The 13336-nt window shown below is 44.0% G+C and overlaps 2 protein-coding genes across 2 annotated transcripts in view; one reads left to right on the plus strand and one right to left on the minus strand.

Moving 5' to 3' along the window:
• The window catches only part of DCUN1D3 (defective in cullin neddylation 1 domain containing 3), a 25157-nt gene extending 23629 nt beyond the window's left edge, over window positions 1-1528 (minus strand). Inside the window, exon 1 of the mRNA XM_059861588.1 lies at window positions 1397-1528. The gene's annotated coding sequence lies outside the window, so the exon portion shown is untranslated. The remainder of the gene's footprint in view (window positions 1-1396) is intronic.
• LYRM1 (LYR motif containing 1) lies at window positions 1497-11782 on the plus strand. Its single transcript, XM_059861593.1, has 4 exons — window positions 1497-1622; window positions 8561-8719; window positions 9721-9813; window positions 11443-11782. Exons 2-4 carry the CDS (start codon window positions 8561-8563, stop codon window positions 11557-11559), a joined length of 369 nt encoding a protein of 122 aa, XP_059717576.1. The 5' UTR covers window positions 1497-1622; the 3' UTR covers window positions 11560-11782.
• The last annotated feature ends 1554 nt before the right edge of the window (window positions 11783-13336 follow it).

Raw genomic sequence — 13336 nt, forward strand, 5'->3', positions numbered from 1 at the left:
TGACAAGAACATGGGGTGAGATCTCTTTACTTTCACATGCAATCTTAACTAAGGGACTGTGTTTCCTTTTCTGAGGATTATCTTTCACCAGGGAAACATGCAGCAGTGTTCAGATGCAGGCAAGGGACACAAGTACTCAGACACTCTCTCCTCCTACTGCTGTAGCCCAAATAAAGCACTAAGACTGTAGCTACACATAAACTGTTTAACAAAGAGGTTTTTAAACACATAAGAATTTGTTTAGATAATGTCTTTTGGTCAACTGTTCTCTCAAAAACATACATACCATGCCAGTGAGGCCTGTAATTTTAAAAAAGGTAGGGCAGCTCTGTGCTTTCTGTTTGTACAGCTATGCCCCCTTTCTTTTCAGAGCACTTAACTCATTACCCCTTTAAATTCTGTGACAGACACTGCCATTCAAAAAAAGTTACCAGCTGCGGATCAATGCTGTGTTCTGACACTTGGCATCAGCCTGCTCAGTTATCAATGTAACATTTTGAAGGGCAGCATATCAGCAGTGTTAACTATTTAAAAGATAATCAATGATTCTTTCCAGCAACCACAGCACTGATAGGATAGGCATATTCTTCCAACCAATATTTGCTCAAAACACTGATTATGCAAGTTATAATTTAAGTTGTTATGAGTAGCTTATTAGTACCACCACAGCCCCAGAGAGTGATTAATGCAGATTGCAGCTTGCACAGGAAGGGTAAACACGCTCAGGGGAGGGAGGGAGGGAGAGCTGAAGCAGGAAAAAGAAGTGGCTGTGCAAAGGGGGCATGTTCAGATGGCGAGAACTACCTAGGAAATAAATCGCTTTACAGTTTATTTCTCTGTTTTTCTCCTGAAAACACGTCGAACATTCACGTTCTAGCGTGACACGTGAGCAGGCTGGGCACGGAGCGCACCCGAACAAAGCAGCCGCTCTCCCCGGCCCTGGGGGGCTGCGGAGCCGCCCGCACCGACCATCCCAGGGACGTTTTGGGAGCCCGCAGACGGCGCACACCGGAACGGAAAAAACCCGGAGACCCCAACCCCGGGGCGAGGCAGCAGCGCCGCTCGGGGCACGGCGATGAGTGCGGGGTGGGCACGGCCCGGCGGCACCGGACCCCACCGGCACCGCCCCGCCCGCGGCACCGGGGCAGCGCCCGGCCGGCCGCTCCCGGCGCTGCGGGGCTGCGCCTCGGGGGGCCCTGACGTGAGGGGGCGGCGGCGCGGGGCCCCCCGAGCACAACCGGCCCTGGCGGGGCGGAGAGCGGCGCGGCGGGCACGGACGAACCCCGCCGGCCGCGCCGTCTCCCGGGCCGTGCCGAGCCGAGCCGAGCCCCGCGCCGCCCCCGCCGCTCCCCCGCAGCCCGGGCGGACGGGAAGAGCTTCGGTCCAATTCACTCACCTCCGCGGCGCCGAGCGACTCTGCCTCCACCGCATCACTTCCGGGCGAGCGCTCAGCTGGCGGACGCGCCGTGACGTGCCGTGACGTACCGAGGCGTGCCGCGCGAGGGGCGGGGCGCGCGACGCCGCACGCGCGGTGAGGGCAGAGAAGGCGGCGGCTCGCGCCTCCCGCGCCCACCGGAGCGGGGGCACCCGGCGGGGCGGGGCCGCGGCACGACTGCACCAAGGTAAAGCGGGGAGGGGGGGAAGGCGGGCGTACACGCGGGGAGGGCGGAGGGAGGGGAGAGGCCGGAGGCGCGTGCGGTGGGCCGACCCTCCCCTCTCTGCTTTGCGCGTTGGTTCCGTCCTTTGCTGGGGCAGGGCCGCCCCGGCCGCCAGGGGGCGCAACGACGCCCTCCACACCCGCAGCGCCCCCTAGTGGCCGCGCGGTTCCAGGCCATGGGGGGCGGCAGCGCCATCCTGACAGTGGCCGCGGCTGTGGGGGCGCCCGGTGTGGGCAGGGCTCAGTGACCCACAGCGCTCTGTGGTGTGACCTACAGTGCTCAGTGACCTACAGTGCTCAGTGACTCACAGCATTCCAAGCCCCCAGTGCCCACAGTGCTCAATGTCCACAGGCCTTGGTGCCCTCAGCTATCCTCGACCCACAGCGGTCGGTGACCCACAATGCTCACTGACCCACAGGAGGAGAAGGGAGCATCTTAAGCTGCACCAGCGGAGGTTTAGGTTGGACACGAGGAAGAACATCACAGGAAGGGTGATTAGACATGGGAATGGGCTGCCCAGTTTGATGCTGGAGTCACCATCCCTGGAGGTGTTAAGGAAAGCCTGGATGTGCTCTGGTTGACAGGCTGGTGTTTGGTCACACACTGGGCTTGGTGGGCTCAGAGGTCTTTCCTAACTCACCTGATTCTGTGGCCCACAGCCCTCCATGCCCACAGCTGTGCTGTGGTTCTCAAATAGCAACTAAAAATCATGTCTGTCAATGAGTTTCATTGCGTGACCCTCAGAATTAAGTAAGAAAAGGGTCAGGGAGGATTTTGTCTCTGCTAGCATTAATATTTATACCTGTTCTCGAGCTTGGGAGCATTTCCAATGCTGGGAAATATTTCTGTTCAGGCATTCAGTTGCATTTGGCTGGAAGCCAAGGTATGAATAAGGTGCATAAATCTATACTGGAGCTTGTGTCTATGTTGTTATATTTCTGTATGCTTCTATATTATATAAGCAAGGCCATCCAAGGATAGCTGAGAATTCATTTTCTCTTCTAAATTTCTCATTCTGCATTAAAATCTTTCTCTGCTCATAAGTAATAGAGAACTAAACACACAGAAGAAGAAAAATGGTATGAAAGCATGAACAACAGAGTTGGAAAAGACTGGAGATGAGTTCATATTGCTTTAGAGTTTACCTGGACACTGTGTGCTTTTCATGAGAAAGCTAAGAAACAAGTAAAGCAATGTTTTTCCTTTCCCTTCCCCCTTCCCACAGTCAAAGTCAGCATTTCTGTTCTTCCTGAGGCCACTGCAACACAGGAGGCACTCCCAGGGCAAGTCTGGATGTCCTACTAAAACCAGATAGTGCTTTGACCACCTCATATTAAGTGAATGAAAACCCAGTGATCAAAAGCAGCTAGTTAAGGGTTTCCAACTTCATTTATTCAAGTAAAAAATTTTTGTAGAGCCTTAATTTTGTGCAAATTGGCTATTTGAACTGACATAGGAAACAGTGATAAAATCCATGTCCTTGCTTTTACTATTTAATTATATTCTCTTTGCATGCAGTTGGCTTTTTCTGATCAAAAGACTGCTCCATATGCAAAAGCAAGCTTAAAAGAGATCCGAGTTCAGTCAGAAATCTGAGGCACAGATAGAACAGCAGAGTTCCCATCCCAGTTGATGAACAATGTGAGTACAATGACTTAGGGAGTCTGGTTCAGAGGTGTTGATCAGGGTTTCAGATCACTTCAGTTTGCCAGCAGAAAGACACTGGCATGACAAAATCCTAAACCCTGTGAAAGTCACCTTGCTTTTAGACACCATTACAGAATATCTTGGTTCAGTAACTTCATTCTTTTTCACCAAATCTGCATATATTTATGATTGCAGCTTGTAGATAAAAGAGTGAGAAATAAATCTTTGAGTCAAATTGATGGGAATGTCTGGAAATTCACAGGCTTGTGTCACTGGTAGAAATGAGGATGTAACACCATCATGGAAGAACATAATCTTTCATTCTAGTCATTTTTCACCATGAGGAGATGGAATACTTTAGCTGTGATTGAGGTTTTGCTAGGATTTGGTTTTGTCTGAATCTTTAAAAAAGTTATGAATGTTCAATCAAGAATGAAAATCAAAAATGAAATTTTCATTTTGCCAGTATACTGCAGCCATGTGTGGTCAGCATTAGCAGGGTACTGTCACAGGCCACTGAGTCATTGATTTGAGCAAAAGACAAAATTACTTTTGTGGAAACTAGATTTTGAAACTTAATATTGCTGGAAGGCATGTGACCTATCCAGCTATCACAGGAATGTGTGACCCCTTCTCTGCCCCCTGTGCCACAGGAACTCATTGTCTCAGTTGTTGTTCCTCAAGGAAATGACAGCCCAAATCCACTGCTGCCTTAGGAGCCACAGACTCATTGTGGCAGACTTGCATGAAAGATGAATATGGATTACTGACCTCTCGTTGCTGTGGAGAGCTCTGAAAGGAATGATTGATTATCTGCTGCATTAGCAGCAGGAGAGAGGCTGCAGGTCACTTTTTAGCTAAGTGGTATAGCTCCTTAAAAAAAAAAACCCAGATATGTAAATTTTTCTGCATCTCTTTAAATAAACATTAGCCAAGGAGAGCATTTGAAAATAGGAGCTGTAGATTGGCATACAGGCTGGTTTGTGGGCACATGGCATGAACATGGTGCTGTTCCCTACTACAGTGTTGATACACCGTGGTCTTGAATGACATCATTTACTTCAGTATCAGAGATGTGACCACAGCTTCATTTGGAAGGCAGTCAGCCCAGCAGTTTGTCACTGTGTCTTTAGACTCCTTGCCAGTAGCAAACCAGCTGTCAAATAGAAGTTGTGTTGCTGCTAAATAAAACATTTTACATCTGAGAAGTTCAAAGCTGCCTTTTCAAATTATTTCATGCAGGGTTTTGTTCCCCACCTCCCCTGAGCAAATCCAGTTTCAGCACCAGCACTAGGTGTGTGTTACTAATGTGTGCCCCAGTTAGCTGGGGTGTGAAAGAAGAGAGATCAGTTGTTTTAAAATATTTTTTTCCCCCATGGGCTCTTCCTTTCAACCTTTATTTTCTAAAATCCTCTATGTACTCACTGCTGGCAGATTTTATGCCTAAAGTGAGTAGCTAACGCTTGATTTGAGAAGAAAGGATGAAATAAAATAGACTTACAACTTCAGCAAAGGAGCTGTGCAGAGGAGGAGGGTGCTGGACATGTGTTCCCAGCCAAGCATCCCCTGCTGGGAAGCAGCTCAGGTTTAGCTGCTCCTGGATCTGCAGTCAGTCCTGGTGCAGCCTGTCTGCTGTCCTAGCTGTGCTTTGACACTGCACTCTCGGGGTCATTGCATGGTGCAGTTGGCAGATTCCTTTTATTATTTTTATATGAACTTGTAGTTTAAATTCTAGACAAGCCTGCAAATATCAAAATAAGACTGGTGTTTCATTGATTATTCAGATTATTGAACTTTTTGGTCAACCATCTAACAATCCAAAGGAATGTCTATTTGTTTCCTGAAAGAAAAACCTACTGCATTTCATAGTCTAAGGGACTGTTTGTTTTAATTACCAGTGAAAAAATTTGCATGTTCACCACGCAGTGCTCAGATCTCCTTTGGAGTTTGGGTACAATGGGATGTTTCAGGTGCGTGATTGATGAGAGGGGGTTGTGTGGAGACCCGGGGAGGGTCAGAGCCCCGCGCTGCCGGCTCTGCCCAGCACCCAGCGGGGCTCCTTCGGGAGGCAGCGCTTGGCTCCCTCCAAAGCCCGGGTTCCGGCGCTGGGTCCCAGCTGCGACCTCCTCTCTTCCCCACCGACACGGCTGTGCGGACACATCTTCCTTTGGCCTCTCCCGGTTTGCTTTGTGGCAGCAAACACCCGAAATTTGCTCAGCTAATACAATAGCCCTGTACTTTCTGACAGAAACGCCTGTGGTTAACCTCTGTGGGCTGCATGCTGCAGTAAAATGAAGGGTGGTAGAAGTTAAACAATGGGTGTGACTACCACAAGATGGGTGTTAGTGGGAAAGTGGTGTAACATCCACTTAGCATTCCAGAGATGTGAAATATAATTATGATTTAAATGCCAAAGATGTAAGTTGAAAGATGAGTAACTACAAGGACATGAAAGCCTCCCTTATCTTCCTTTCTATCCCACTCAGAATCATTTTGCACACCCACAAAACTAATACAAGTAGTGTCACTTGATGAAATTGCACCTGATACATGACTTGTACCATCACTTACATTTCTGTCAGTGTGGGCACTGTTTATACCAAAGGAAAAATTCCAATCTCATTTACAACATTTTAAGTTGGAAGTAATTTTGCTCTCAGTGGAATTACTCCCTATTTATACTCCCACTCAGATCAGAATCTGACCCAGGCTTTGAATTTTGTCTTATTTGCTCTCATCCTTTCCTGTCATAGACAGAAGTCCTCGATCTGTAAAGGGCTCCTCACACCTTCATTTATGTATCTTTGCAGAAATGGCTTATGAGCAGGTCTGTAATGATAAGATTTGTTGACTAAATGAGCCCTGGGAGCAGCTGGCTGCTGAGTAGAGATGAATAGCTGCTTAATGTCTTTTACATCATCCAGCCTATGTGGGAAGGAGAGCAAGAATGCAGAAGTGCAGTCCATGCCTACATGAGGGGCTTCACAGTTCTGTAGCAATTCCAGCACAGAGGAGTTAAAGAACAAAGAGTAAGTTATAGGTGGGGGAGGGGGAGAAACTAGTGGGGAAAATAATTGTTGGTTCTAGATTTTCAATAAAATCTTTCTAAACAGATTCTTGGTATGTCTAAAATCCAAGTGCAGCAGGTGTAGTCAGCTCTGAACAAAGGGCATGTGCTGTCCCAAGCTGTCACTTTGGAAATTGTCTGATGCATAGATCAGAATTGAAGCCTGTATTTTAAACACTTTTACCCCCAACATTGTTCCTTTTATTTTTTCTATGGATTACATGAAAACCTAACCTGTTATCAGCTTCTCAGAGGTGACACCTTCAGATAAAAGCAGAGGAGGGAAGTCAGGAGAGGCTCTAGGTGAGACCAGGATTTGGGACTCTGCTTGTGCTAGGTTAACCCTTGTAACTGAACTGTTTCTTTTCTGTACAAAATATGCACCTAGCAGGGGGAAGGAGTGATTTTTCAGATACTGGTACATCTGTGCCTTCGTGTCTGACTGATTTCACTGCCTGAAATGGAGCTCTAGAGTGGATAAAGTGAAGCAGTTACTTCAAACTGTTTGATGAGCTGGGACTACCTAGTTATATTATCATGGAATTCATTTCCTAGAAATACTATAAACATTTACTAGAAGTACTTTCTGCTGTGTAGGAAGAATAATTTTTTATCTGGGGGGAAAAATATATGACTGGTTAAACATGTTAAAATACAAATAGCAAAACAAAAATGTTCTCTCTTAAGAATCAGAGAAAAATAGTTCTTGAAAGCATGAAAGGTCTTTAGATGACAGCAATGGTTAAGATAAGGGTAGGAATTTATAGTTCAGGATTTTTTATGAAAAAGAACCATGAGGCAAACCCTGTGTTCAGGTTAGCATCTGTAATTCCAACTTTGATGAGGGAAAGAGGGTGTGAGTGTCTGGAGCCACAGGAGGCTGGTTCTGGTCAGCCACCGTGCTGGAGACAGCAGCTAAAGAACAGTACAGCCTGAGAAGCCATTGGCTCCAGCCCCTCTTTTACAACCCAGAATCCCAGGAATTGCCACAGACTGCAGGGATTTGAGCCACAGCACACTGCCAAATTTTGGGTGCTGCATTAGGAAACAGCTTTTCCTCATGGCCAAGAGTGTGCTCCCTCCAGAGGGAAGGTCAGGCTGTCTGAATTATTCTGCTCCAAACTGTCCATTCCCAGCACACAGGTCTGATTGCAGGGTAGATTCACCCACAGTAATTAGAGCTCCAGGTTGGCAAATGGATCCTGATAGTCAGATAATGTCCTGTCCCTGACACTTGTTCCTCATTGCACCCATGTACTTACTTGGCAGTGCTGCTGCACCTTCCTTTGGGACAGTAAGGTACCTTTGACAGCTGCAGTGCCCCTTGAGCAGAAGTCATTGTTTCTGTCAATTTAATTCTTGACTGGAATTTTGTTATTCAGAAGTGGATTTGTCTCAGGGATATTTCTGATCTGTCATGAAACAGTGTAACCAGTTACATGATAAAATACTCATTTACATAAAGCAAGAATAAGATTTCATTCTTTCTTCTGACAAACAGTCTTATCACACCTGGAGGCTGATTCAGTGGGCTCAGCAGGTACACAGCTCTCTGAAAATCAAGACATTCAGGATTTTCCTAAATCCACAGTTAGTCTGCCTCTTCTGAGTGCTTAGATAAAATAGCTTTCATCACCTTTTCATCACTTCAAACTCCAGCTGAATCATTTCTGCCACGGTATTGCAAATAAGCCTCTCAGCCCCTGGAGCCTATACAAGTTTTCAGCAATATTGTGGTGGTTTTAACATGTATTTCATCCACAGATTTGCAAAGATAGGGTCAGCATTGGTACAACAGTGTCTCAGGAAGGGGGATGTGTAGAGTTTCGGTGACTTGCCCAATGTCTGTTGCAGAACGTCAGTGAAACAGAACCCAGACATTCCTGTACCAGGCTTGATTCAGCAAAGCACTAAACCAAGTGCTTAACTTTGAGCAAGGGCTCAAGCTGTTTGAATGGAGATAGACTTAAGTATCTATATAAATACTTTGCTGGACTGAGTCTTCAACTTTCAACAGCTAATTATTGTCTACAGCTATTTCAGGGTTTTTTCACATAGCTCAGCATATCTTTGGATGGCAGAAATATTTTTAAACTAATTTAATGGTGTGAACAAATGTCCTGCTTTCTGGCCTTTTGGCAACTCAAATATTCAGGCATATGTTGGGGGGTTTGCCTTGTCTTTCTAGATGACACCAGCAACTCGACAAGAAGTTCTCGGCCTTTACCGCAGGGTTTTGCGAATAGCCAAGAGCTGGCAGTCGGCATCAGGACAGACAGAGGAAACCATGAGAGAGAAGGAGTACATCAGAAATGAAGCCAGAACGTTATTCCAGAAAAACAGAAACGTGAGTGTCCTCACAATGCTGAATTTCCAAATAACTCTTCTCTTGCTCTTTGCACTCTCTGGTTGGATGCTAAGATAGGAATTTAAGGGTTGAGTTTCTAAAATTTCATTCACCTTAAATGCTGGTGTATTTGGGTTACAGTTTAAATATCATCCCTGAGAAAACTCAAACCATTTCAGCTCTTCATTAACTACTGTAGAATTCTAAAAGGTCTTTTTTCAGTAAAAAAGTGCCAAGAAGAAATTAAAATCCAAAGATACTGCTTGTGTAATTGAAGCAGCTTTTGATCTTTACAAAGTTAGCTAAGTGTATCATTACCCATGCAATGGCAAACAGAACTCAGCAGCTTCTTTTTTTCTTTTCAAAGCAGCAATTATTGGCACTTCTTTTAAAAGAAGCACTTTAATTTTTTTTCTTAAGGAAGAAATTTCAAACCCTGGTAATCAAAGGCCCTTCTTATAATTCAAGATCACAACACTTATTTATATCCTATATTGGTCTGGGACTAAATTGAAGTAATGCAAAATCAAAAAAATGAATTTAAGTCATAATTCACACCACATTTCTCACTTCAAAGAGAGTTTCTGGATAGGATGATAACAGAACATACACCAAGCAGTGTCTTTCTTTTCTCCACTGGTGACCTTGCAGAGTGATGAACAGATGAGCATGGTTTTTTCATAGATGCAGTGATAGTTTACATGTGTATTGTCTTTTTACAGAGAAAATACCATGTTTGGGTAAAAAACTGCTTCTGTAGCCTTAGTCCTGACAGCCTCTGGGCGTTAACATTCAGCACCATCAAGCCCAGAACTGCTGAGTGCAGGGAAATACCAATGATACCTTTTATGGGTGTGAAAAATACAATTCATCCTTGAGTTTGTATCCTTGAGTTTGCCAAAATAAGCTAGGGAAAGCCACATGCTGCGCATCATTTACACTTGAGCTTCCAGTTGCTAATTACTGTACTCCTAAACCACTTGTTTGTCTGATCATCACAGGTAACGGATCCAAAGCTGATTAAGCAGTGCATAGAAGAATGTGAGGCAAGAATAGAAATTGGACTTCACTATAACATCCCCTACCCAAGACCTGTGAGTATAAATCACAAAGTCTTCACTGATACCTGCTGAGCTTTCCCTGTACAACAAAATCATCAGTTTCCATCACTCTCACTGCACTGCATTTTTAGATGAGCTGGCATTTAAATGTATGCTAAAGCAGAGCCAAATGTACATTGACATGTTCTCTATCTTTCACTGTAAATTGGAGAATTTCTTCTCAAAATAAGGAGTCAAAGCCTAAATGGAGTTGCATGAACTAAATTCCCAAAGCCTCTGAGTATTTAGCCAACCAGTGAATACAGAGAAACATGGTAATGGAATCAAATATTAGAAGAGAATGAGAGAATAAAAATACCTAATTACATCTGCCATAGGTACAATAATTTTTATAGCCTACATTAGTGTTAACTGTTCTCCTGGTCACAAATCAGGTTTTATGAAATACCTCTCTGTGTTGCTGCTTCTTTTCCCTTCTTCCTACAGAAGAACATGTCCAAACTTACTGAAATGCTGGAATTTGCAGCAAAGTTTTCTAGTGCACCATTCAATACAGTTTCACTGCCCAGTCACTTAATACTTTATGCTGCCTCCCATAGAGGCATCCTCTCTAGTCCTGTTGATGAGTAAGGGAACTGTTCACATCTACAGTTCCCTTATCAAGGCAGTCATGGTCAAAATTAAAATTGTATCTTTATCAGATGCTTGCCTAGACTATGGTCACTGTTACCATGTGTTTCAGTATACAGTATAGCAATGCACAGCTGGCAAACAGTGTTCCTAGAAATAGGCCTAAAATGTGTGCTCTGCAGTGGTTTCAAAATCCTAAAGGATCTGCTCTCAGACAAACTGGATGATTATTATTTTTCAGATTCTAGAAATCTCTACTGCTGCTTTAGTCAGTGCTTTTACTACTATTTGCACCTAAACACCCATCTTACAGGATGACAGCCTCAGCAACAGTAACACCTGACTGCTACCACCTACATTTTTCAGTCATTTCAGGGTTACAGCTGCATGATTCCCACTAACAGTCTTATGAAATGTAAAGACTTTGTCAATCAAAGGAAGAGTCTGTCACCTATTGCTCCTTCTGCTTATGGAGTCAATGACATTGATTGTGCATTTTAATGTGCCATATATATATATATATATATATATATATATATATATAATCATGGCAGTAAAAAGGCAGCCTTTCAGTACATACAGTTTGAGGTTATTTTGTAACTTGTTAAGTAGGTATGAATAAATCACACAGTGATTCAAGACATTACTCAAGAATTTTTAAGGTTTCTAGTTCTTGCTGCTCTGGAACATTGTCACCAATCCTATTTCATCAAGTATTATTGCAGTCTGATACCAAACTACAAAACAAAGTTACTAAGGCCTTGCACAGATAGAATTTTATTAAGGCCTGAAATATATGGGATTTTAATAAACAGAACAATTAGACCTGTTTTAGTTACACCACCAATTAGTTCTGAATATTACGACACTAATCACTCCTCAGAGAGTGCTCCTCCTAGAAATCTAATAACCTGGCTTGAGACAATAGAGTTACCCTCTCCATAGTGTGAAGAAATTATTCCAAACTCAGTGAAACTTAGCCTGTATTTTTCTTCCCAATATGCACCTAACTGGTGGGATTTTCTTTTCCAGATCCATCTGCCTCCTATGGGCCTTGCCCACAAACAAGGCCGTACGTTGCGACACCAGGAAAAGTTAAGGAAGATTTCTAAGCCAATATACCTGAAATCCCATGATGAAGTTTCATAAGCCACCCGTTTCATTTAAGCTGTGATGTGAAATCACATCCTTTGAACTGTGAACTGCAATCCAGGTGATTTGTGTGCACAACTGTGAATAGTGTGGTCACTTGTTCACACATTTCCTGAAGCCAGAAAGCAGATGGATCCATTGTGTATGATGGATCAGGTTGGTTTAGTATTTATTACATTTCAACCACTGACTTGTCAATAAAAGTAACACTTTTTAAGGAGTGAGGTGTGATACAAAGATTACTTTGACATCAGGACAAACGGCAGCAGGATTTCAAACTCTGTTTATCTGTAACAGGGTTCTCTGGTGGTTTGAGGGGGTCTCTGTGCTCAGTTGTCACTCAAGACTGTGCCTTGTGTAAGGTCAGCCAAAATCAAGGAAGTCTGGGACAGTCAAGCAGACACAGTTCCCCCAGAGCTTCTGAATGCCAGTGGGAATACAGTCACTGCACCATGCACCTGCTCTCCTTCCTCTCTGCTCCCTGCTCTGCCTGCTGTCCCTGGGGGAGAGCTCCAGTTTCACAGTACCCTGATGGGGAGGTTTTGTTTCTGGACAGTAGAAGAGACAGCAGAAGTGCCACAACTCCTTTGCAAACTGCAGAGGAGTGGCCTAGAGTCTCTATGTCAGCTTTTTTCTCTCTTCCTTTGGAAAGGGTGTGGATGTGAAATGCAAAGTTTGGAATGTTATTACACAGCTCTGAGTAAAACATTCCAGTGTTGGGTTCCTCAGGTTCCCATGTATGGACTGGCTGAAAACTCTGCCTTCAGGGTATCACTATGGGAACAAGCTTAGGATGCTTTGGTGTCCTCACTGTGTGTTTTCACATGGTCAGCTTTTCAGCACAATCAGAACACTGGCTTTCTCAACAATTATTCTAATTTTAGTGTTAGTTTTTTACTCTTACGTTATGGATTGAACCCCAACTTTAGTAAAAGAAAGTATCTACAAGTCTCTTAAGTTTTAGGGGTATTGCTGTTTCCCAGGTGCCTCATGAATAGAAGTAAAATGAAATTAATTTTCTTTTCATGGCCTACCAGTTGTTTTGGCTCCTTTGCAGTCCTCTGACTTTACCAGGCTGTTGACATGTTCTCTTCAGGGAAGCTGGGGGAGTCTTCCATCCTTCAGGCTTGAAATACCTGTGAGACCAAGCCTGGACAAGAGCCACACTGTACTGGACACTACCTAAGCACAGTCCAGAGCAATTAAAGGACAACCTATTCTAGCCTGACTTTATTAGTGGCAAAAAAAAAAAAAAAAAAAAAAAAAAAAACAGCAAATTTGACATGTGCATGTTTGTATGATTTCCCTTTAAAGTGGGAGAAATCAATGAAATCTCATTTCTGAGCTCACCAAGTCATTTGAAACTCTCCAAGCTCTAATAAACAATGACAAAGAAATATTGCTGTCTTCCTGAGAAGTAAGTTAGAACTGGTCCTGTGCAGAACAGACTGACAGTTCCTCTCCTAAAAATGCACTTATAAGAGTGAAAAAATTACAAGCAGATGAGAACGTATAAGAAAATAATGAGAAGAGTGAATCAGCATGACAGGTACTGGCTAGCCCAATTTCTCACTACCCTTTATGGCTCCAGTCCACAAAGGTCTCTATTCCCATATAATTATTTCCTGGGAATGCCTCATGTGGGGAGTAACAGGTAAAATGCAATTATTCTGACAGTGGAAGCTTTGCAAATTTACTGCTGCCAGGAAGACACAAAACAAAAATCCTTTAGCCTAGGAAAAGGGGGATTGCATAAAAAAGGCAAAAAACCAAA

The sequence above is a fragment of the Haemorhous mexicanus genome, chromosome 17, assembly GCF_027477595.1.
Source record: "Haemorhous mexicanus isolate bHaeMex1 chromosome 17, bHaeMex1.pri, whole genome shotgun sequence".
In the NCBI taxonomy this organism is placed as follows: Eukaryota; Metazoa; Chordata; class Aves; order Passeriformes; family Fringillidae; genus Haemorhous; species Haemorhous mexicanus.

Bases quoted from the DNA above. Each gene is read 5' to 3' on its own strand.
- LYRM1 (XM_059861593.1), top strand. From the start codon at position 8,561: ATGACACCAGCAACTCGACAAGAAGTTCTCGGCCTTTACCGCAGGGTT. The intron at 8,720-9,720 runs GTGAGTGTCCTC...TGATCATCACAG, and splicing joins TATTCCAGAAAAACAGAAAC to GTAACGGATCCAAAGCTGAT. The intron at 9,814-11,442 runs GTGAGTATAAAT...TTTCTTTTCCAG, and splicing joins ACATCCCCTACCCAAGACCT to ATCCATCTGCCTCCTATGGG.